Source organism: Rhinoderma darwinii, chromosome 3, assembly GCF_050947455.1.
Source record: "Rhinoderma darwinii isolate aRhiDar2 chromosome 3, aRhiDar2.hap1, whole genome shotgun sequence".
Taxonomy (NCBI): domain Eukaryota; kingdom Metazoa; phylum Chordata; class Amphibia; order Anura; family Rhinodermatidae; genus Rhinoderma; species Rhinoderma darwinii.
Genome location: NC_134689.1, coordinates 257,441,631 through 257,468,172, shown reverse-complemented (window position 1 = coordinate 257,468,172; position 26,542 = coordinate 257,441,631). Strand labels below are relative to the sequence as shown.

Sequence of the window (26,542 nt, the reverse complement as noted above, 5' to 3'; positions counted from 1 at the left end):
ATTTTACCTCTCAGACAGGCAAAACAATCTTTCTACACCTGTTATTAGCAGGCGTAGATGTGCCATCAATTTGCGCCATTTTTCCATACATAAATGAATAAATATGGCCTAAATCACACCTTCTGGGAGACCCCACCAACAAAACAAAAATTACCATTGAAGTCAATGGTAATGCAAACGGAAGCTATGGTTTCCGTTTGCCATTCCGTTAATGGGTTCCTCCGACAGAGAGGTCTGATGTGAACAGGCCCTAATTATGTGACTTCTAATTACAATTAGCTGTAGTAGTGATGATTGAGGGTGCCCATACATCATGCTCCGATAGTTGCTGCTTGGCTAAGAAAAGCATGGCAAAACCGCACATGATTTTATTACTAATTAGTTGCGTGACTTGTACAGGTGAAGCACATTGAAACAGTGTGCTTCATATGTACAGCCCGCGCCCGCTTGGCCAAAACACGCAGCGTAAAACCGCGGTAATTTGTAGTAAAAACGCATTCTGAATTGCTACGCTTTACTTATCCACGGGGCAACAACTGCAGCTAGGCCGCTGTGTGTAGAGATTTTTTTGAAGCGGTTTTAGTTGAAACACAGAGGGGTATTTAAAAATTTAGGCCGCAACTACAAAATTTGTGGCAAAAAACGCAAAATAAAACGCATGTAAACACACTCTAAAACCATGTGTCTCATCTGTAAAAACTGCACGCCAACCACTGCAATGACTAACTGTGGTTAAACCACGGCGCAGACCACAGAGTGATCAAAACCTTAAATGCTGTTTTCAAGAGATTTAAAAAAATGTTGATAACAAAAAAGTCTAATTAAATCCATTGTGAATCAATGTTGGTATGGCTATAAAACTGCCTTTATCTATATTAAAATAGTATTCTGTGCTTACTTCCTAGGGCCGAATATACAACCGTGCTCGTATTCTTGGGCATGTGGTAATTGGTGCTGGGACCTCAGAAGCTGGCATGGCCCACTGGCAGGAAATGTGTAACAAAGCACCAGTGGAGTGCTCCCGCTGGCACACACTTCAGTCAGATGTCTTTTAACATGTTTTGTTGCCACTCTAAGGAATCTGGAGATCCAGAAAGAAAAGTAAAAATACCAGACCTGGCAATATTTAACCTTGTGTGCAATGTTGTGAAGAAAGTGAAGTCACTGAATTACATATGGTTCTCTGTATATGAGACGACCAGTAAAATAATGACTTTATATGTCAAGGCATATTGTACCAATAGTTTATTATTCAAGATGGTACCTTTACACAAATAATTCTACAAATAATTTCTATGCACATACGTACAGACGTCACATATGGAAATGTGTCAGGGCAATATTTGGAAAGATACAATAATAGCGGAAGCCCCGGGTAATGTCTTTCTTATGTAAATAAGTGCATACATAGTAACACAGAATGTAGAATTTAAAAAAAATCTGTCAAGTTCAATCTCTTTCAGAGTTTTAAATTCCTTTATTCCGGATACCAACACCCGCCACAAGGCGGGCCGCACTGCATGCATATTTATACAGCCTTCGTTGGTCAGTGAGAGGCATATATATATATATATATATATATATATATACACACTTGTCAAACTCCTCCTAGTGCATCCTTTGCGGGTGACTAGCCTGTTCTGGGGGTAGGCTGGGAGATCTGCCTTATTTTGAGAGACTCCAAATCTCGGAGAGCAGGCAAGTATACTGTAGAGGGATCTGCACTTTCATATCTTAGGCTTCGTTTACATCTGCTCCGGGACTCCGTTCATAGGTTCCATCTGGCATTTCCGTCAGTGGAACCCATGAACGGAATCCAAACTGAAACAAATGGAAATCATAGGTTTCCCCTGGCATCACCATCGATTTCAATGGTGACATATCCGGTGCAAATGGTTTCTGTTTGTCACCGTTGTGCAAGGGTTCCGTCGTTTTGACGGAATCAATACCGTAGTCGACTGCACTATTCATTCCGTCAAAACAATGGAACCCTTACTCAACGGTGACAAGCGGAAACCATTTGCACTGGATCCGTCACTGGTGAAATCAATGGTGATGCAAACGGAAACCTATGGTTTCAGTCTGTTTCAGTTTGGATTCCGTTCGTGCGTTCCCCTGATGGAAAGCTCAGATGAAACCGACGAACGCAGTCCCGATGCAGATGTGAACGGAGCCTTATAAATTGCTTTTCAGTACATATTTGGTGCCTCCGTGCTGGCTGTATAATATTTATGAAACAATGTGACAACATTACTTATTGAGGTTGTTTACAAGACTTATTTTTGGTTATAGTCAAGAATTCTCTGATTGTACAATAATCGTCCTGTTGTATGACTATGTGCAGTCCATTTAGGATACTTCGTTTTTAGTAAGTGACTGAATACAGCCTGTAATGTCTTCTACAATCAGGGTTGTCAACCTGATTATTTTTTTTGACAACTTACCAATAAATCACGGACAGCCAATATTTTTACAGACAAATTGGAAAACCAAAAGTAGTAATGAAGATAAGTGATATTTGTCTATAGCTCAGAATAGTGATATGAACACATTAGCAGCATTTACTGTGAACTGTAAGATGATGATAATAACAAACATAAAAACCTGCACAAGCTGCTCCAGCCTGAAAAAAAGTTTTTTGGACACAGAAAAAAACGCCTTTTTTTACGGCTATTTGTGAATTTATGGAAGGTTGGCAAACCTGTCTACAATTCATCCAATACTTTGATCCATTCTGACTCCTTCATTTCATTTACATACGTGAATACAATGAGTAAGACAAAAACGCATGTGTTGTCTATCCATTCTCAGAAAACATATCCATGACATAACTTCGAAACAAGTTTCCTTATACACAATCACTAGTATTCATCTATTAAACACAATATTTTACATTTCAAGAACAAGCGAGATTTAACCTTTTGTTCCTTTTTATTATGCAACATAATAAAGCAGATGTGAATTTTGCTTTACACTCCTTTAATAAATATTTATTTCCAGTTCTTATTTTATTTTGCATTAGATAGTTGGTCATTTATTGCAAGACTGGTCACAGTCCTCCACCACAGACTTCTGAGATACAAACACTTTAGGAACAACTCCACGCAGCAGTCACATGACTATTAGCGGCAAATACTCTTAGAGGCTGATATATGGTGCCGTTCTTTGGGCAGTGTTTGTTAAGAGGGATACAATGTTTGGGCTGAACCACGGCCTCAATGTTATCATACAATTTTAATAAAAACGTATTATAAAGCTATTTTATCTGCTGTATCAAAAAAACAATAATCCCAGAAACCCCTTTAAAGGTACTAGAATAGACAATTATCACCTATCCGCAGGATAGGTGACCCTTATCTGATTGCTGGAGCCCCAGCGCTGAGGCCCCCACTGATCGCAAGAACAGGGGTCCTGAACCCTCCGTTCCTCCTCACTGCACCCCCCACAAAGAGGAGGAGCTTAAATGGAACGGCGGTCAAGCAGGCGCCCTCTGCTGAATTCAATGTCTATGGGAATGACGGAAACAGCTGAGCGCTGTACTCGCCTGTTTCTTTAATTACTATAGTCTTTGAATAGCGCAGCAGCGTGCATACTTGAATGCTGCTCCATTCAATGTCCTTTTTACGATCAGTGGGGCCCCCAGCAATCAGATAATTATTACCTATCCTGTTGATTGTGGGAATACTCCTTTAAGATTAAACACTAATTCTTTTTATTCTTATGCATTTTGGCGACCTGATTTTACAGTTATGTCAATATTGTTGCTATATTTGAATATGTATGACTTGCAGTGCTGTGCGATGAACACAGAGACAAAAAGCAATAAAATACATAAAACATAAAAAGTTAATAAATCAAACATTTAATGTTTGTAAATGATAAAATAGTCATTTTCATTAGAAAAATTAGTATATAATAAATGGGTATACTCATCATGGATGATCCATAAGAAAATTTCATATTCTGTGATTCAGTTAAATATGAAAAATATTTATTTTGCATAAATATAAATTCTCAGATATAAAGTATTGAGACTCCTTGTTCAACTAAACAAACGTATAGTCCAAAAATAAATCAATAATAGAAAATCATAGGACGCAGAGTTTCCTAATAGTTTGATTTAGTCATTAAGTGGAAGCTGTAAATGCAACTACATAGCCAAAACCTGTAATTTCCCACCCCAGTACAGTAACCTTGTGTCACAAAAATAATAAATATACAAAACGATAAGTTAAACATTTGCAATGCATATACTAGATTTTTCAACCACAAATTGGGTTTGCCCCCTTTAAATAACATCCATTATACTTTCTTCATTTATCAAGGCTCCTCCTGCATGAATTTACACGTATATAAAAGGTAGATATTAAAGAAAATGCAGCATTTATTTTAGTTTCATTAGTTAGATGAAAGCATATAGACAATAAATAATGTGTTTGGTCTTTTTTTGAAATGTTGTAGATTTTTTATTTTTATTGCCAAAACCCTCCCTGGGGTGGCCATATTGAACACATGCATTTCCTTCCTGTACCTGTTGTATATACACTACAGCAGGGTGTGTGTGCTTTTTGGCAGCTGGAATTAAATGGGAGTCAATTGACAGATGAAATCTCATAGATTTTTATAGTGTCGAGGAAGTGATGGAGTACAGCCCCTCCCCCAACAGACAAGAGGAGTCTCATATAGAACCTTATCTATGTATAGTGTTGCTATCCTGCCTTATCTAGGCTTCCGGTAATACAATAGCACTGTCATTACCTTTCACATCAGCGTTGCCCTTCAATTGAGGGGTTCCGTCTGAGGTTTCCGTCGGGTTAACCCCTCAACGGAAAGGCAAACTGAAACTTTAGCTTCCGTTTTCCTCACCATTGAACTCAATGGTGACGGAAACCCAGCTAATGGTTTCCGTTTATCACTGTTGTGACAGGGTTCCGTCGTTTTTGACAGAATCAATAGCACAGTCGACTGTCTTAAAGAGGCTCTGCAACCAGTTTATAACTGCCCTATCTTCTACCTAATCTAATAGGCGCTTTAATGTAGATAAGTAATGTGTTGTTTTTGACAAAGTTATGAGCATTTTAAGTGTTATGCAAATTTGTTCTTAATGCCCGAGTGAGCGTTTTTTACCCTTGACCAACTGGTAGTTGGTCAGTGGTAAAACAGAGAAGTAGTACAGAGAAGTGTTTGACGCTGACCAATCATCGTCATACACTTCTCTTCATTCATGTCCAGCTTAATCCACAGCACAGCGTGATCTCGCGAGATCATGCTGTGCTGTCACTTACTACCATAGTTCCTTCACACAAGCGACGGGAGTATGACCAGACATCGCCTCCAAGCTGGACATGAATGAAGAGAAGTGTATGACGCTGATTGGTTAGCGTCTAACACTTAAAATGCTCATAACTTTGTCAAAAAGAAAAGTTTAAAAAATAAAATAAAAAAACAACACATTACTTATCTACATTAAAGCGCCTATTAAATTAGGTAGAAGTTAGGGCAGTTATAAACGGATGACAGAGCCTCTTTAAATAGTATGTCATTTTCTGATAATATATTCTATATTACCTTTAAGACTATCCTATTAAGGTGGCACTTTACAGTTTACATGTCAGCAGATATCTAAAAGAGTGTAAAAATTTGTAAAATAAATGCCACTTAACATATATGAATGAGGAAAAATGAATTCATTTTTGTGATAGTAAATTACTGCAGGTCCATATAGCAACCATTACACATATAAAAATGCAAAAATCTGGTCAAAACAAAGCTTTACCATTAAATCTGCTCATAAACATGTGATTTCACCTGACTCAGCCATAAAAATGCACACTTGGCTGAGTATATATGTTTATTTCAATAAGGAGAGGGGAATAAGCTGCTTCCATGCATTCCGACGTCAGGGTGGAGTTGGGTGACCCCCTTGCACATTAATTGTGACCAAGGGGAATAAAACTACATTAATTATGTAGCTCAAAATGTTTGCATCTAAAGATCATTCATGACAATCTGATTATGTCATGTCATCTGTCTCCAAATGTATCCATCTATGTGGTTTTCCGAGGCTGATAGGGTCTAGGGGAAAGTAGTGCCGAAGCCCTAGGTGTGAAGGGACTCTGTCCGTTACCTGATCCCTCAATCTCACCATGGCTTCTTGGACTTAATAGAGATCCCTCTGTGGGACTTATCCAGTTCTTACTCATTGCTCCAGGAATATTAAGTCTCACTGGAGAATGTGTAGCACTTGTGTTTATAGGTGTTGCAGACCTAGAGCTTTGAACAGAGTCTGTCCAGGATCCTTCTGAAGTTTGGTTTTCAGTCACTGGTGTAATTGATCCTTGGCTACCTGACTTAGCCCCATGAAGATTTCTAGAGCCTCCCGATAAACGGGGCACAGTAGGGTCTGTAGGTTCTTTTTCACGACCAGGATGGGAGATGCTTCTTATCTGTTGGACCTGCTGTTGGAAACGTAGCTTAGCTGTATAAAAGGAGAAATATAACACTTGTGTAAGAAACTTATAGAAAGTAGGGTCATCATTGTATTGCATTTGAAAATAATAGATAGAGGCAAAGGAAGGCATTTGACAATTGCTTCATAACAACAAGAGTGTCAAATCACTTTCTTGAAGGAATGAAGCAACATTGCAATATGTCTTGCTTAAAAATGTCCTATCATTTTGTTTTTACAGCTCCTATACCAACCTGATTGTTTCTATAGTAACAGACTCAAAACCCTGTGTAGTCTGATCCTGTAGTCATACTCCTTTCCATTGGTCCCCTACAAACATTCGGTAGGTTAGCAAGAGGTAGGGGACAGGTAAAAGGGAGCATGACTGCAGAGTTTTAGTATGAAACCATGGGTACGCATAAGTTGGCATAGAAGCTGTAGAAATAAAATGATAGGACATTTTTATTAAGGACCTGTTCAAAAGTTGCTTAAAGGGGTTGTCCACTACCGGACAACTGATGACTTATCCATCGGATAGGTCATTAGTAGATCATCGTTGCGGGTCCGACACCCGGACCCCGCACCGACCAGCTGCTCCGGCTGCCTGCGGGCACTGGATGTCATTGCACAGTATGCAATGTACGGAGCCAGAAGCAGTTGGCTCCGTACATTGCATAGCGCCCATTCTATTCACTTCAATAGGAGCAGAGCTGCAATAGTGCAGCTCGGTCGCTATTCCGTGGCCAGAGCCATCTGCTTCCAGCATGGACGCCCGGTCTGTTGTCTTGGTGGAAATCTACCGGTATCCAGTTGGATGCCATTAATATGCATTATAGCACTTGCTGATCACTTCCCATGACCTGTCCATACACAGACAGCTGCGCTAGGAACTGTGGTTGCACACTAACATTGCTGAAATAGAGCACTGGCGACAAGAGCATTTCAAGATGTCTACATGCTTAGCATTCTGAATTTCCCTGAAGCAGGAATACTACAGCTCTGTGCATCCATTGCTCCCTGACCTTTATACTGTATATAGTTCATGCCTGCATCCAATTTCAGTCATACAAAAAGATTTTGATTACGCTATAAAAATTACATATTGATTCATATTGAGTATCTGATTTCTTATTCAAAGAAAGGAGCTCAGTCTGTACTTTCTTTTCACCACATAAATAGCCATGTGGACTGGAAGGAAGAAGTAGGGAGGTACTGGACAGAAAATCTTGTATAACAATAGAGATCTATAAAGAGCACTACTACTTTATGAGGAGGAAGCATGATTTTGAAAAGCCCATTCATAGGCTGTGGACTAATAAGGGCACGTTCAGACGTGGCAGAGTTTTTCCGCTGCAAATGTTGGTGCAGATTTGGGGCAATTATGCAACGAATCTGCACCAACATTTGCATATTTGACAAGTAATTCAGACGTTGCAGAAAAGACAGCGGACTTGCCACAGATTTCAGTTTTTGCATGGCAAAGGCTGAAATCCGCAGTGAAATTCCGCTTCTTCTCCACAACAGACAGTGCATGCTGCGGAGGGGAAATTCCGCACCGCAGCCTATAGTCCGCAGTGGAGTTTTCCCGCAATATCTGAACTAACTTGCCTAAAAATGTATTGAAACAAATGTAAAAAACGTCCGCTGGAGAACTCCACTGCGGACTGTCCGCAGCGGAATTCCACATCAATTCCACCACGTCTGAACGTGCCCTAATTCTCTAACTGTTCCTTAGTAAAATGACTAACATATAAACAGAGTTCTCTCAAGTTACAATATTAATTCGTTCAAGGACAACTTTTTTTTGGAGACTTTTTAACATGCTCGACCTACCGATCCATTCATACAGGGGACTCGGGATCCGCATTCTCTTGATCAATGAGGGTCCCAGTGCAGGGACAACCCCTTTTAGGAATTGCTAATAATGCAACCCTAATATAATGTTAAAGGGTAGATGCACACATTTCAGAAAAAATCTGCAGTTCAACATCTGCATTTTGCCAGGGATTTTAACCGATACAATACAAAAGCAGAAAGCAGCAGCAAGAAATCCATTCAGAAATTTGTGTCGTTTTTCGGATGCATGTGAATAGGGATCGAAAAATCTCACCCCACTATGGTAGAGTTTTTCTGTGTGGAATTTTTGCCAAAAATCGGCACTATTCCCGATGCGTATGTACCCTACCCTAAGGGTATGTGCACACACACTAATTACGTCCGTAATTGATGGACGTATTTCGGCCGCAAGTACCGGACCGAACACACTGCAGAGAGCCGGGCTCCTAGCGTCATACTTATGTACGATGCTAGGAGTCCCCTGCCTCTCCGTGGAACTACTGTCCCCTACTGAAAACATGATTACAGTACGGGACAGTTGTCCTGCAGAGAGGCAGGGACTCCTAGTCGTACATAACTATGATGCTAGGAGCCCGGCTCCCTGCAGTGTGTTCCGTCCGGTACTTGCGGCCGAAATACGTCCGTCAATTACGGACGTAATTAGTGTGTGTGCACATACCCTTAGGTCAGAAACACGTGCTGTTTTGATGCAGTTTTTGTTTTTTTGAGCAAAAGCTAGAAGTGGATGCACAAAGAAGAAAAACTATAAAGAAAAGATTGATGCATCTCCTTTCTATTTTGTCCTCTTCTGTGTTTGGCTAAAAAAAGCTGAGCCAAAAACTGAATCAAAACTGTGTGTGATCCTGGACTTATGTAGCTACAAGTTAGAGCTGTATTTACACCCTATTTGCCACAGTAAAACCCGGACAAACCTATATTTAATTACCAAATTGCCTGTACCAACCTTTCATTAGAGATTCATTTTTTTCTTTCAACATTTTGATTTCGGAAGCCATGGTGGATATCTGAACAGAAAATATAGTCATGAAATACATTCTATCATTAAAACTTTATTTTACATTTTTTATAAACTCTCCTATTTTTACTGTTATGTTGATGAAACCACAAGCTGAAATATGAGAATATAGTTTTTCTGGGTTTCAATTTATGAGCATTCATTAATACTTTTAGGCCGGTACACACTTTGGTTTTTAATGATGTTTTTGTTTTTCTTATTGCAATTTTATTTCAGCTCAAACAAGAATGGATTTAAAAAAAGGAGACGTATGTGTTTGCACGCGACCGTATTACCGTTTCTGCAATGTTCTTATACTGTACTTCCAAGTGCCTCTGGTTTTATATGGAGGCACATGGAGTTTTCCTTATATTTCCAATTGTGGCAGGCTCCATTGCATGCTCTATTACGCTGGTATTCTGAAACATTGCTTCTAGTGAAGAAGGCACCGTATGGCGGCACATGCTATACAGGGTCTGTGAACACGACTTTGCCATGTACATGAGCCCTAAAACTTTCAATTTTATGTTTTCTCCTAGACTAAGTTCACTTGTACAGATAGTGATGTAGCAGAAAGCCATATCACTATCAACCCAACTACTGTGGCGAAGACCGAACATAAATACACGTCTTTCTACCATTGCTCTGTTAGGGTGCACTCACATGTGGCATACTTGCGTTGTATTTCCGCAGCGTAAAAATACAGAAAAGGTACAGTGTCCTTACAATGTAGAAAGATTTCTCTAGTTCTTGCGTTGCAGAATATTTTTCCATAGGCATACCCTGCAGTTTTCCACAGCTTATTGCCACATGTTAGCGCACCCTTAAAGAGGTTTTCCAGCCGATAAAACTTGATGGCCTATCTTCAGGATAGGCCATCAATATCTGATGGGTCGGAGTCCGACTCCCGGGACCCCAGGCGATCAGCTGTTTTGAAGGGGCCGCAGCGCTTGTACGAGCGCTGCTTCCCCTTAATTTTTTGTTGCTCACTGTAAATGTTCGACACGCATTTAGTGGCGATTTATATGTATTGCAGCCCTTTCTTCCATTAAAGTGAATGATAGGAAAGGCTGCAATACATGTGAATCGCCACTAAATGTGTGTCGAACATTCGCAGTGAGCAAGAAAAAATTAAGGGGAAGCAGCGCTCATACGAGCGCTGCAGCCACTTCAAAACAGCTGATCGATGGCGATCCTGGGAGTCGAACCCAGATCCATAAGCTATTGATGACTTTTTGGCTGGAAAACCTCTTTAAAGAGACTCTCCTAGGAAAATGTTCCCACAGCTGCTGCTATGGAAAACCACTTTACGATATTTTACATGCAGGTTTTAATGCTGCACTTTTTCCACAGGAGAAAAAAAACTATGCGGATAGGATTTGCTCTGAAAACGACAATATTTATTTATCACATTGTGAGAACAGGATTTCTACAAATCCCATTGACAACAATGTAAACGTCCAGCTGCCCCGTTAAATTACTGCAGTGGCCAGTTCTGAACAAAAATGCCTCTTCTGCTTGTAGCGAAAAAGCTGCATAATATAACTGCATAAAAATGCAAAGTGTAAACTGAGTATGTACAAACAAAAGATTAAGAATGTTCACTGACCTAATAGCTTATATGTCCCTTATGAGATTCTGTTACATTGCAATATGATGCATTCCGTGTTTCTGCATGTGCAAAGAATTTATTCAAATACAGAGATTCACACATTATATTTGAATGAAATAAGGAAAACGTGTATGTATAAATGAAAATTGATAGGTGCCATGTAATTACTGGGTGAGAAAAATGACACATGATACTAAAAGCGAAACATTATTTGTGGATATGACTGTATTTACAAGTTATCAGGCATTCGGTGCTCTAGTATTAAGGGTGTGTTCACATGGTGAGTTTTTACCATGATTTGCCGCGAATTTGCATTCATTTTTGTGGTTTTCGGCCGTGGGGAAAATCCTACCGTGTGAATACACCCGTATACATTTATTATCATGGATATATATTGTAATTGTTAATTACTCATAGAGGCATCATAAAGGCGATCCCCTGCTTGGAACCCACCTATTACCCAGGGCAGAGATATGATGCATTCCGTGTTTCTGCATGTGCAAAGAATTTATTCAAATACAGAGATTCACACATTATATTTGAATGAAATAAGGAAAACGTGTATGTATAAATGAAAATTGATAGGTGCCATGTAATTACTGCAGAGATATGATGCATTCCGTATAAAGAGTGGCTCCTGATCCGCTGTAAAGAGTGGCTCCTGATCTAGAGGACTCAGCGTGACCATGTAATACTGCATTTTACTGTAGGGGAAATGTGCATCTCTACATCTTTCCCCTTATTTAGTGAAGTATGAAGTAATGTTACAGAAGCTATGAAAACTAGGGACACTGTACCTTTTCTGATTTTTCCTCAAGCTGCCTTTGCAGTTTACTGATGTCTTTTTCAGCCGTCCCTCTTGATAGATCCTGGAGATCACCCTTTTCCTCTGATGGATCTTTGTTGGTCTTGACAGATCTCAATACATTCTGGATGGACAAGTTAAGAAAATAAATCGATTTTTCTTTTGATCATGAAAAGTAGCTTAATGTTTCAAAATAATTGCTCAGTAGTAGATTGTGGCAAAGTTTTTGTTGCCTATATTTCATAATGGGAAAAACTATTTATTGCATAACTAATAAATAATACTTTTTTATAAATCAGACCACAACCACAGTATATAAAAAATTGTTTTGGATTAAGATACTTCATATATTGCACAAGAGAACAACCAAAAAAATTCAACGTGTCAGATCAACTTTTCCACAGATATCTGGCTTTGGTCGGCGCCTCTCATGCTTGCTTATGTCAAGAAAAGGCGCAAACTGCCTAAATTATACATCTAAAAGTGTAGGATCTGTCAGATTTTTATGCTTCCGTTTCTGAGGGCAGCATAAAGTAGGGACAGACACGCTGATTTTAGTGGTCTGTCACTTTTTGTTAATGTTCAGTAGTTTTTGGAGCACAGTTTATATTTGCGTCACGCAGCGAGCACTGCAGCGATGAGTCATGTAAATTGTCCCAAACTACTGCACTATTCTGAATAAGTGACAGACCGCTGAAATTAGGGCGTCTGTCACTACTTTTGTTATCCTCAGACAGGGTAGCAAAAATCGGAAAGATTCACTATTTTCTGTCCTCATAACACACTGTAAGGGTATGTTCACATGGCAGCGTCCGTTACGGCTGAAATTATGGGGTTGTTTTCAGGCGAAAACAGCTCCGTAATTTCAGCCGTAATGGCATGTTGAGGCGCTTTTCGCTGCGTCCATTACGGACGTAAATGGAGCTGTTTTTCCATGGAGTCAATGGAAAAAGGCTCCATTTACGTCTGAAGAAGTGACAGGTACTTCTTTGACGCAGGCATCTTTTTTACGCCCCGCCTTTTGACAGCGGGGCGTAAAAAAAAAATGACCGTCGGAACAGAACATCGTATGACCCATTCAAATGAATGGGCAGATGTTTGCCGTCGCTATTGAGCCGCATTTTCGGACGTAATTCGGGGCTAAAATGCCCGAATTACGTCCGTAAATAGTGTGTGCGAACCCAGCCTAAATGTCATGTATATTGTATGTAGTACTATAACTTTGGACATTTGTATTGAGTGTTTGCAGCGAAAGCTTTCTTTATACTGGATGTTACACTACATGCAGTGTGGGTGCAGGTTTTCAGTATTCTGGGTTAAATGAGGTGAACTTCAATTTGCATATAAATTACCTTCACTAATCTGGATTTCTCTGTCCAGTCATCTGCTGGCTTCTCCTCCTTGGGAATTTTATTGTAGGCAGTTGCCAAGTTTTGTTTCTCTTTAAACAAAACTTTGAGCTGCACAAAAAGACATTGCAGAGAAAGGGACAAAATCAGAGAACATAGCAATTTTCGAGGTTTTCCTGGAAGCAATGTATCAACTATTGGTCATCATCAATCAGGGATAGCTCCAGGTTTATGTGGGCCCTTGGGCGACACAGACTTAGTAGGCCCCTTTGCGGGGGAACTCACGGCGGCAGTAAAATGGCAGAAAACTTCACTTTGTGCCCCCATATAGACGTTAGGCCCTGTTTATGCCCCATATAGAAATTAGGCCCCCAGTTTGTACCCCCATAAATTTAGTTCCCTCTGTAGATAGTCCCACACAGCCCCCTCCCAGGGAGTGCCACACTGCCCCCTCCCCGGTAGTGCCACACAGCCCCTCAGGTAGCGCCACACAGCTCCTCCTCCCAGATTTTGCCACACAGCCCCCACCTCCCAGATAGTGCCACACAGCCCCCACCTCCCAGGTAGTGCCACATAGCCCCCTCCCAGGTAGTGCCACACAGCCCCCTCCTCCCAGGTAGTGCCACACAGCCGCCTCCTCCCAGGTAGTGCCACACAGCCACCTTCTCCCAGGTAGTGTCACACAGCCCCCTCCTCCCAGGAAGTGCCACACAGCCTCCCCCTGTATGTAGCGATTTGGGGTTCCCTCTAGGAGTGGAATCCCCAGCCAGAGTATTGCCGATGCACTGGCTTGGCATTCCGTTCAGGAGAAACCACTGATGTCCCTGTCCACATACGGCTAGTGATGTCAAGGGTAAACCCAGACCCAAAGTCCCGGGCAGAGTGCTAATAGCACTCTGCATGGGACACTGCTCTGCCCCTGAAAACACTGTCCATATATGGACAGTGATGTCATGGGCTTCCCCAGAGATGCAGTCCCGGAGCACAGCCGCTTCTAGCGCTCTGCCTGGGACTCCTTCTCTCCTCCTGACATCACTGTCCATATATGGACAGTGATGTCAGGGGCTTCCCCATTGACGGAGTCCCGGAGCAGCGCCGCTAGCGCTCTGCCTGGGACTCTCTCTCCTCCTGACATCACTGTCCATATATGGACAGTGATGTCAGGGGCTTCCCCAGAGAAGGAGTCCTGGAGCAGAGCCTCTTGTAGCGCTCTGCCTGGGACTCCTTCTCTCCCTCTGACATCACTGTCCATATATGGACAGTGATGTCAGGGGCTTTCCCAGAGACGGAGTCCCAGGGCAGAGCCGCTAGCGCTCTGCCTGGGACTTCTTCTCTCCCTCTGACATCACTGTCCATATATGGACGGTGATGTCAGGGGCTTCCGTAGAGATGGAGTCCGAGGAAAGAGCCGCTAGCGCTCTGCCTGGGACTCCTCTCCTCCTGACATCGCTGTCCATATATGGACAGTGATGCCATGACGACGGCAGAGCCCCCCCAACGGTAGTGGGCCCTGGCACTTGCCCGAGTTCACCGGCTGCTGACGCCGGCCCTGATCATCATATATGTGTTATTCATATAATATATATACATTATGTATATACTAGTTCTTCTCAGTGAATTAGAATATCATCAAAAAGTTTATTTATTTCAGTAATTCAATTCAAAAAGTGATACTCATATATTATATAGATTCATTACACACAGAGTGATGTATTTCCAGCATTTTTTTCTTTTAATGTTGGTGATTATGGCTAGCAGTTAATGAAAACTCAAAATTGAGTGCCTCAGAAAAGGTGAATATTATATAAGCCAAATTTCAAAAATAATTTTTAATACCGAATTGTAGGCCTATTGAAAAGTATGTACAGTATATGCACTCAATACTTGGTCGGGGCTCCTTTTGCATGAATTACTGCATCAATGCGGCGTGGCATGGAGGCGATCAGCCTGTGGCACTGCTGAGGTGTTATGGAAGCCCAGTTTGCTTTGATAGCGGCCTTCAGCTCATCTGCATTGTTGGGCCTGGTGTCTCTCATCTTCCTCTTGACATTACCCCATAGATCAGGTTTAGGTCAGGTGAGTTTGCTGGTCAAGCGCAGTGATACTGTGGTTATTAAACCAGGTATTTGTACTTTTGGCAATGTGGGCAGGTGCCAAGTCCTGCTGGAAAATGAAATCAGCATCTCCATAAAGCTTGTCAGCAGAGGGAAGCATGAAGTGCTCAAAAATTTCCTGCTAGATGGCTGCGCTGACTCTATACTTGATATAACACCGTGGACCAACATCAGCAGATGACATGGCTCCCCAAACCATCACTGACTGTGGAAACTCCACACTGGACCGCAAGCAACTTGGATTGAGCCTCTCCACTCTTCCTCCAGACTCTTGGACCTTGATTTCCAAATTAAATGCAAAATTTACTTTCATCTGAAAACAGGACTTTGGACCACTGAGGAACAGACCCGTGCTTTTAAAGGCTTTGGAAACCTTTGAGGTGTTTTGTGTTGATTCTCTGATTAGAGTGTGACACCATGAGTCTACAATCTTCAACTTTTACCCAATATTCTAATACTCTGAGAGACTAAATTTTGGGTTTTTATTAACTGTTAGGCATAATCATCAACATTAAAAGAAAAAAAATGCTGGAAATAGATCACTCTGTGTGTAATGAATCTATATAATATATGAGTTTCACTTTTTGAATTGAATTACTGAAATAAATTAAGTTTTTGATGATATTCTAATTAGTTGAGAAGGACTAGTATATATAAAAATCAAACAAAAAAAGTTTCCTATTGTAATTAACTTTACAGAGATTCACTTAAAAAATGCGAATGAGATCCAATCTAAAAGCACTATACATATGGAAATATAGTAGTAAAATAGTCATAATTGTGATCATAATAAATATTAACAAATCAAAAGATGACACTTATTTTTTTTATATACATTGAAGTTTACTTTTTGTGTTACATTAAAAAAACCTCTTTTAAAGAAAACACCCTCAATTATGAACTCCAGAGATGCAATTGTATTTAATGTTTGGAACCAACATATCACAAAATGAGTATATCAACTATTCGGTTCCTTCCATAACTTACTTCTACCCTGTTTATATCACAATTGGATAGTGGCTGCCCTGCCTCTTGTTAGAGGACAGCTACCTTAGGGACTTTAACATACCAGACCCCTTTCTGCTGACTGACCGGTTTCTCCCTATTACTGTTCCCTTCAAGTGTCAGAAAGGGGATCAAAAGATTTTACTCCTATTGCAGTATTATTCTATAAGTAGGTGGTTCAGAATTAGTTTTCAAATGTCTTACTTGTTCCGTTACAAGCTTGTGTTGGTTTTTAAGGGTCTCACTGTCTACCTGAAGAGCTTGTGCCACCTGTTCATTTACTTTAGTCTGCTTTGAGAGGTTCTGTGGAGGCAGTTAATAAAAACAATTAATATTAAAGACATATTATTGAAGACATTTTCGTATATGCTGCTGTTTTTTTAATTCTCTTTGCCGAAATTTCTAATGGTAAATGTATGACGATTCACTATGCACATGAAAGCGTGGCATTTAACAGTTTGTTAGCTAAATGTTGATTAAGAATATGTATGTTGAGTATAATATGAATATGTAAACATATGTTAAAGGATTATTCCCACACTAGACATTTGTGGCATAGCCACAAGATTTGCCATAAATGCCTAATAGATCCCGTAGAAATCAATGGGGAGAGCTGCGCACCACCTCTCCATTCATTCTCCGCTTGGATGCGGCAGCTGGCGGATGCCTCATCAGGTGGGACAGGGTCGGATGATACCAGTTCTGGAGATGGCTGTGGGTCTCAGAGCTAGGACCCATATCTATCAGACATTAATAGCATATTCTGTGGATATGCCATAAATGTCTAAGGTGGAAATATTCATTTATAGAACCTAAGTAAAAGCTATTAGACATATAGAGCCAAAGGGAGATAAAATCTCGCTGTAATTCTGAACTTTTATTTGAATATTCCTACTACTCCTTTTTACCAAAGTTTAAAAGGATTGTCCCATCAGTACTAATTATTAGGACATATGGATGTCCTAGAGGTCGGCCCCTACTTGGGACTCCTCCCTATAAGCCAGAGTGGATAGCCATAAACAAGCATCAGCTCGCACTCTGGAAGATTTAGTACGACTAGTTTAGTACGATTTAGTACGATTTCTAAAAAAATCAGTTGCTTTCCAGGGATCTTGGGAGCCAGACCTCTTATATTAAAAAGGTTGTCTGTGACAAGACAACCCCTTTAAGGGGGCTACCCAGAACCTGATCAAATACAAATAAACACTAACATACTTGTTTCTAAAGCAAGAGAAGTGCCCCATGATGTGTAAATAGTAATTGACTCACACTTGTCTACTTGTTTATCTCCAAGCTCCGCATAGACTACAGGGATTATTGTGAAGGCAGTGGGACGGACAGGGCTGCATTCCACACTAAACCTCTCCAGGTCATACGCTTACGTTCTTTTTATTAGTGTACGCTACTTGCGAGACAGCAGCACATTCTTAAAACCATAAAGCTCTACAGGTTATTGATCACCTTTGTTTACATTCACATGTTTGATCGTGCGCCAAAGAGCTATGTACGGATCGGTGTAAACGCTTTTTGATTAGTTCTGGAGCTGGAGCACCCAACTAAGTAAAGACTGTATATTTATAACATCACATTACTAATTTACATTACTTTTTGACCCCTTTCACAATGAGTTTTAGGTACATGTGTGACGTATGCGTTGGGAAAGCTCCCAGCGTATTCATCAAACGCACCTATAGGCTCCCATTATACCGACAGAGGCCAAAAGAGTGTCACTTTGCCCTCTGTCGGGCGGTACATGTCAGCTATACCGTTTCTTTGCTGAATAGTATAGCATTGTCGACTATTCTATTCTATCCAGAAACATCATGCAATTTTTTTTTTAACATGACCATTTTTTTTGTAACATGGAAACCTATGGGTGACAGATGGTACTGTATGACATCTGTCACAAACATCTATTTAACGTTAACTACATGATATTTCAATAGCTTTTCATGTCGGATCCGTTAAATGGATGCCATAATAGCCAAACGGAGTATAGTCAAACGGAGAGCGCTATATAATTATATTAAGGGTTATTCCAGAATCTAATATATATGTTTTATTATAAATTTTATTATTATTGAGATATATTTATTAGAGACTGGATTAGCCCTTTAAGTGAGGTGTCATCATAGCATCTGTAAGTTAATGAGGCTTCATCTTTATTCCCGTAGGAACTGCTGGATGTTATACTGTACTTGCTAAGTAAGAAAACATGACATTTGGAAAAATTATACCTATGAACGATGCATTATGTTAAATTACAACAAACATAAACACAAAAACTCTCAAACACAACATGTTAGAGGATAATGCTGTGTTTTTTTATTACTTCATTAGCATCTGAGAAATACATCCATAGCAGTTAGAGGTAAGTATTTTTCAGACTTTAATAGAATAGTTTCAAACTACATAGCCTTCAACCACAGTGGAATTGGTACAGGAGGTACATTTTTTTATGAGGATGGAAGAGCTGGTGGCAGAGGACTCTGTCGATCTCAGCACATTTCTAACTATGACAACCCTTGAACACTTTTCAAAACACCAATGAGTTCCAGGGGCTGATTTCATAGGGAGCTTCCCTTTTTTCCCCCTCTTCTTCCTTTTTCTTCTCCACAACTCCCCCCTCCCGCTGTCTCATCTACACTGGTCGTTTGCAGTGGACTGGTAGTTTATGTTACATCGCCTAATACCTATCGGCTTCCTTGAAAACCCCAGACTATAGGGTTTAAGATCATATCATCTTAGATAGTTCTTCTTTAGTATATAAAGTTTTTTACAGCTTGAACGGTACCGAGAAACACAGTCCAACCTGTAGTCTAATAGACATTTCTGCTCAGTCCATTGATATAGTAGATAGTTGTACTTGTTCAAGTGCGATGTGTCCATGTAACTGTTTTGATGATGTATTTTCAGACCGTTTGTAAACTCTCTTTATGTGTATTTTTATTTTATTGCACTGTTAGCATTTTTGCCTTACTTTGGCTCATGACAGAAAAAAGCTTGCTTGTGCTCACTGAAATGGTAGCTAGAACAAGTTACCTTTAGAACATCTTGCAGCTGATAAAGAGAAGACAATGTTTGGTTCTTTTCCTCCTGTAATTCCACATTACGTTCCTGGCATCCTGATGAAAGTATAGACCATGAGGTTGATTTTATATACATATAATATATAGCAATAGAAATTAATACTAAGGCCTTCTCCAAACTTCCCACAAAGCTGGAAGCATACAATTGTCCAAAAGTCTTGATTTCCCTTCACTGGAACTAAGGGGCCTAGGCCAACCCCTGAAAAACATCCCCATAGCATTATCGCTCCTCCACCAAACTTTAGCGTTAGCACAATGCAGTCAGGCAGGTAACGTTCTACTGGCATTCACCAAACCCAGACTCGTCTATCAGACTGCCAGATAGAGAAGTGTTAATCGTCACTCTACAGAACAAGTTTCCACTGCCCCAGACTCCAGTGGCGGCGTGCTTTACACCACTCCATCTGACGCTTGGCATTGTGCTTGGTGATTTAAAACATGCGTGCAGCTGCTCGGCCATGAAAAACCCACGCCACGTAGCTCCCAATGCACAGTTTTTGTGTGTATGTTAATGTCAGGAGAGGTTTGGAACTCTATAGTTATTGAGTCAGCAGAGCGTTAGTGACTTCTCCTGCACTATGTGCCTCAGCACTCATCGACCATGCTCTGTAGCTTTAGGTTGTCTGCCACTTCGTAGCTTAGTTGCTGTGGTTCCTAAATGCTTCCATTTTGCAATAATACCACTCACAGTTAATCGTGGAATATTCAGGAGGGAAACAATTTCAGGAACTGACTTGTTACAGCGGTGATATCCTATTACAGTACTACGCTGGAATTTAGTGAGCTCTTTAGAATGACCCATTCTTTCACAAATTTTGTAAAGACAAACTGCAAGGCTAGGCACATAATTTTATACACCTTTAGGGTAGGAACAAACACAACGTATTCCGTACGGATACACTGCGTTAGGCTGCGCAGTGTATCCGCCCTGCACACCACAGGGAATGCCGTCCTGAAAATAGCACCACATTGTGATGCGTTTTTTCGGCGGAATTTGTGCTGCGAAGCGGCGCCAGAAAAAAATAACAAAAAACCCGTTCATACTTACTCCCTCCCTCTTCTCAGGAAGTAGTCTGGCCTCTTGGGATGACGTTGAAGGCCATGTGATGCTGCGGCCTGTGATTGGCTGCAGCGGTCACATGGCCTGCAACATCATCCAGGGAGGACGAACTGCAGAAGAAGCAGGGAACTCTGGGTAAGTATAACTTTATTATTTTTTAACTTGCGATTTTTGTGGGGCATCGCGGTGATTCCGCTGCAAATATTGAAACACACACTGCTTTGTTGCGGGTTTAAGCACCCCATTGAATTCAATGGATAAACCCGGAACAGAAGAGTTGCGTATCTGCAGAATTAATTGACATGCTGCGGTTGAAGTAACCGCACCGCAGGTCAATTTATGTGCAGTGTTTTTGGCGGATATTTACCGCAGTGTGGGGACAAGATTTGTTGGAAAACGTTGTGGATTTTCCGCAATGAATCCGTTGCGGAAAATCCGCAGTGTTTACCCTTAGTGTTTACCCCAAGGGTAAAATCACACACAGAGTTTTGATGCAGTATTTTGGTGCAGTTTTTTTTAACCAAAGCCAGAAGTGGAGCTAAAGTATAGAAAAGGTGCATAGAAAAGACTGATGCATCTCCATTCTTTGGTGTCCACTCCTGTGTTTAGTTCAAAAAATGGAGCCAAAAACTGAATCAAAACTGCATCAAAACTCTGTGTGTGGTCCTGGCCTTATATACCTGTAGCAATGGGACTGAATTCAGTCATGAACAGGTGTGTCCCAATACTTTTGTTCATATAGTGTATACTTACATGTTGCAGTATAAAAGTTACATTGGACTCAAGCTTTTGTTGCAAATTGTTGCTATAAGGCCATATTCGAACAGCAGTATTTAGGTCAGTATTTAGCATCAGTATTTGTAAGCCAAAACTAGGAGTAGAACCTACACAGAGAAAAAATATAATGTAAAGATTTGTACCTCTTCTATGTTTTGGTCCTACTACCAGTTTTGGCTTCCAAATACTTTTAAACTGAAGCAAAATACTGACCATGCTGTATGAAAAGAGGCCTATGAAGGTGTAAGGCTGGGTTCACACGACCTATTTTCAGATGTAAACGAGGCGTGCAGGACACTTCTTTGCAACGTAATTTGAGCCGTTCTTCATTGAAGTCAATGAAGAGCAGCTCAAGATTACGGGCGTCAAAGACGCCTCACATAATGCGAGGAGGAGCTTTTACGTCTGAAACTACGCAGCTGTTTTCTCCTGAAGACAGTCTGTCTTTTCAGACGTAAAAGCCACTTCTCGTGTGCACATACCCTAACTGACTACACCCCAATGAGAGGCCGGTCCACAGCGCTCAGTGTCTATGACTGAGATTGACACTAAGCGATGGGGACTGCCCACTTGACAGTCTACTCATGGAATTGCAAAACCTCAATAAAATCAAAATAACAATTTTATGATGAATATTTAACTATGTTTTTTTGCATTTTAAATTAGAGTTCTTTAGGCCCTTTATTGTAATTAATTTATACTCAGAATTCATTTAAACATATTCTTCACATTTACCATTGCTGTTCAACTAAAGGCATACGTGTAAAGATTTTTCAACAATTAGATGAATGTTCTTGCAATATTTAATATTGGCATAGTAGACTATACTATTCCATACAGAGACATATGATAAAAACCATATACCCTGTGGAATATGTTTGTTTTTTTAGAATGGGGTTCTATGGGTGACATACAGTGCATTCGAAAAGTCTTCAGACCCTTTCAGTTTTTTCACATTTTGTTATATTGAGGCCTTATGCTAAGATAAAAAAAAATTATGTTTTTTCACCATTATTCTGCACTCAACACCCCATAATGACAAAGTGAAATCAGAATATTAGACATTTTTGCAAATGTATTAAATATTAAAAACAAAACTTTTGCATGGACGTAAGCATTCAGACACTTTGCTGTGACACTTAATATTTAGATCTGGGGGCCTCCCATTTTTCTAGATCATCTTTGAAATGTTTCTACACCTTGATTGGAGTCCACCTGTGGTAAATTCATTTGATTGGACATGATGTGGAAAGACACACCCCTGTCCAGTGGCGGATTAAGTAGACTATGGGCCCTGGGCTGTTACCCAAACTTGGGCCCCCCTTCTCCCCCGCCGAACACTACCTTTTTGTGCAAGCATTAACAAATGGGTGTTACGATTCCCCTTGTCAAAGGGCTGTGTCCCTACATACTGACAGTCTCCAACCATCGCTGACAGTATCACACTGTGCAGGGACACATCCTCCTAACAAGGGGAATGGTAACACGCATTTGTCTATCAGTCCTGGATTGCACAAAGACTTTTAGTGAAACACAAGGATTTCCTATAATAAACATGTCAGGAGAGGGGACAGATTCTCTATAAATCTAGTGACTCACATGTGACGACTCCTCAGATTCTGGTAACTTTATTTCTCTTTTCTTCTCCATCCGGTCCAGACTTCATGACGACTTCTCCCGGCCATGACCCATTTCTGCAGAATTTGCCACTTAGATGTCTTCTGTTGCTCACTTTTCCAACATTTCTACACCTATAAACGAAAACAAAATTCTCATGGTGCCACAGACTGTGCCTCTAACTATAATAGCACCAAACACTGCGCCCCTGAATATAATTGTGTCAAACACTGTATAGTAAAGCACCACGTGCACAAAGGCCCCTGTATATAGCGTCACACACATCCCCCTGTATATAGCGTCACACACACATCCCCCTGTATATAGCGTCACACACACATCCCCCTGTATATAGCGTCACACACACATCCCCCTGTATATAGCATCACACACACATCCCCCTGTATATAGCGTCACACACACATCCCCCTGTATATAGCGTCACACACACATCCCCCTGTATATAGCGGCACACACACATCCCCCTGTATATAGCGTCACACACACATCCCCCTGTATATAGCATCACACACACATCCCCCTGTATATAGCGTCACACACACATCCCCCTGTATATAGCGTCACACACACATCCCCCTGTATATAGCGTCACACACACATCCCCCTGTATATAGCGTCACACACACATCCCCCTGTATATAGCGTCACACACACATCCCCCTGTATATAGCATCACACACACACACATCCCCCTGTAGATAGCGTCACACACATCCCCCTGTATATAGCGTCACACACACACATCCCCCTGTATATAGCGTCACACACACATCCCCCTGTATATAGCGTCACACACACACAGCCCCCTGTATATAGCGTCACACACACACATCCCCCTGTATATAGCGTCACACACACATCCCCCTGTATATGGCGTCACACACACATCCCCCTGTATATAGCGTCACACACACATCCCCCTGTATATAGCGTCACACACACATCCCCTGTATATAGCGTCACACACACATCCCCCTGTATATAGCGTCACACACACATCCCACTGTAGATAGCGTCACACACACACATCCCCCTGTAGATAGCGTCACACACATCCCCCTGTATATAGAGTCACACACACACACATCCCCCTGTATATAGCGTCACACACACACACATCCCCCTGTATATAGCGTCACACACACACATCCCCCTGTATATAGCGTCACACACACACATCCCCTGTATATAGCGTCACACACACATCCCCTGTATATAGCGTCACACACACACATCCCCCTGTATATAGCGTCACACACTCACATCCCCCTGTATATAGCGTCACACACACACATCCCCTGTATATAGCGTCACACACACATCCCCTGTATATAGCGTCACACACACATCCCCCTGTATATAGCGTCACACACACACACATCCCCCTGTATATAGCGTCACACACACACATCCCCCTGTATATAGCGTCACACACACACATCCCCTGTATATAGCGTCACACACACACATCCCCTGTATATAGCGTCACACACACATCCCCTGTATATAGCGTCACACACACACATCCCCCTGTATATAGCGTCACACACACACATCCCCCTGTATATAGCGTCACACACACACATCCCCTGTATATAGCGTCACACACACATCCCCTGTATATAGCGTCACACACACATCCCCCTGTATATAGCGTCACACACACACATCCCCCTGTATATAGCGTCACACACACACATCCCCCTGTATATAGCGTCTCACACACACACATCCCCTGTATATAGCGTCACACACACATCCCCTGTATATAGCGTCACACACACATCCCCCTGTATATAGCGTCACACACACACACATCCCCCTGTATATAGCGTCACACACACACATCCCCCTGTATATAGCGTCACACACACACATCCCCTGTATATAGCGTCACACACACATCCCCCTGTATATAGCGTCACACACACATCCCCCTGTATATAGCGTCACACACACATCCCACTGTAGATAGCGTCACACACACACATCCCCCTGTAGATAGCGTCACACACATCCCCCTGTATATAGCGTCACACACACACATCCCCTGTATATAGCGTCACACACACATCCCCCTGTATATAGCGTCACACACACATCCCCCTGTATATAGCGTCACACACACACATCCCCCTGTATATAGCGTCACACACACACATCCCCCTGTATATAGCGTCTCACACACACACATCCCCTGTATATAGCGTCACACACACATCCCCTGTATATAGCGTCACACACACATCCCCCTGTATATAGCGTCACACACACACACATCCCCCTGTATATAGCGTCACACACACACATCCCCCTGTATATAGCGTCACACACACACATCCCCTGTATATAGCGTCACACACACATCCCCCTGTATATAGCGTCACACACACACATCCCCCTGTATATAGCGTCACACACACACACATCCCCCTGTATATAGCGTCACACACACATCCCCCTGTATATAGCGTCACACACACACACATCCCCCTGTATATAGCGTCACACACACACATCCCCCTGTATATAGCGTCACACACACATCCCCCTGTATATAGCGTCACACACACATCCCACTGTATATAGCGTCACACACACACATCCCCCTGTATATAGCGTCACACACACACATCCCCCTGTATATAGCGTCACACACACACATCCCCCTGTATATAGCGTCACACACACACATCCCCTGTATATAGCGTCACACACACATCCCCTGTATATAGCGTCACACACACATCCCCTGTATATAGCGTCACACACACATCCCCCTGTATATAGCGTCACACACACACACATCCCCCTGTATATAGCGTCACACACACACACATCCCCCTGTATATAGCGTCACACACACACATCCCCTGTATATAGCGTCACACACACATCCCCCTGTATATAGCGTCACACACACACATCCCCCTGTATATAGCGTCACACACACACACATCCCCCTGTATATAGCGTCACACACACATCCCCCTGTATATAGCGTCACACACACACACATCCCCCTGTATATAGCGTCACACACACACACATCCCCCTGTATATAGCGTCACACACACATCCCCCTGTATATAGCGTCACACACACATCCCACTGTATATAGCGTCACACACACACATCCCCCTGTATATAGCGTCACACACACACATCCCCCTGTATATAGCGTCACACACACACATCCCCTGTATATAGCGTCACACACACATCCCCTGTATATAGCGTCACACACACATCCCCCTGTATATAGCGTCACACACACACATCCCCCTGTATATAGCGTCACACACACACATCCCCCTGTATATAGCGTCTCACACACACACATCCCCTGTATATAGCGTCACACACACATCCCCTGTATATAGCGTCACACACACATCCCCCTGTATATAGCGTCACACACACACACATCCCCCTGTATATAGCGTCACACACACACATCCCCCTGTATATAGCGTCACACACACACATCCCCTGTATATAGCGTCACACACACATCCCCCTGTATATAGCGTCACACACACATCCCCCTGTATATAGCGTCACACACACATCCCACTGTAGATAGCGTCACACACACACATCCCCCTGTAGATAGCGTCACACACATCCCCCTGTATATAGAGTCACACACACACATCCCCCTGTATATAGCGTCACACACACACACATCCCCCTGTATATAGCGTCACACACACACATCCCCCTGTATATAGCGTCACACACACACACATCCCCCTGTATATAGCGTCACACACACACATCCCCCTGTATAT

General features: G+C 41.8%; 2 protein-coding genes across 6 annotated transcripts in view; one reads left to right on the top strand and one right to left on the bottom strand.

The window, feature by feature from the left end:
• Window positions 1-1,808, top strand: part of ARID3B (AT-rich interaction domain 3B) — a 103,605-nt gene extending 101,797 nt beyond the window's left edge. For all 5 annotated transcript variants that reach the window (XM_075857823.1, XM_075857822.1, XM_075857821.1 and 2 more), the window contains one exon: window positions 906-1,808. In XM_075857823.1, the coding sequence (XP_075713938.1) occupies window positions 906-1,055 (150 nt within the window). In that variant the 3' untranslated portion in view covers window positions 1,056-1,808. The remainder of the gene's footprint in view (window positions 1-905) is intronic.
• Window positions 1,809-5,670: 3,862 nt separating this feature from the next.
• The window catches only part of LOC142749586 (uncharacterized), a 29,748-nt gene continuing 8,876 nt past the window's right edge, over window positions 5,671-26,542 (bottom strand). Inside the window, exons 5-10 of the mRNA XM_075857818.1 lie at window positions 19,227-19,309; window positions 16,389-16,487; window positions 13,069-13,176; window positions 11,709-11,840; window positions 9,249-9,309; window positions 5,671-6,478 (exon numbers count right to left, since the gene is read on the bottom strand). Of these exons, the coding sequence (XP_075713933.1) occupies window positions 6,048-6,478; window positions 9,249-9,309; window positions 11,709-11,840; window positions 13,069-13,176; window positions 16,389-16,487; window positions 19,227-19,309 (914 nt within the window). The 3' untranslated portion in view covers window positions 5,671-6,047. The remainder of the gene's footprint in view (window positions 6,479-9,248; window positions 9,310-11,708; window positions 11,841-13,068; window positions 13,177-16,388; window positions 16,488-19,226; window positions 19,310-26,542) is intronic.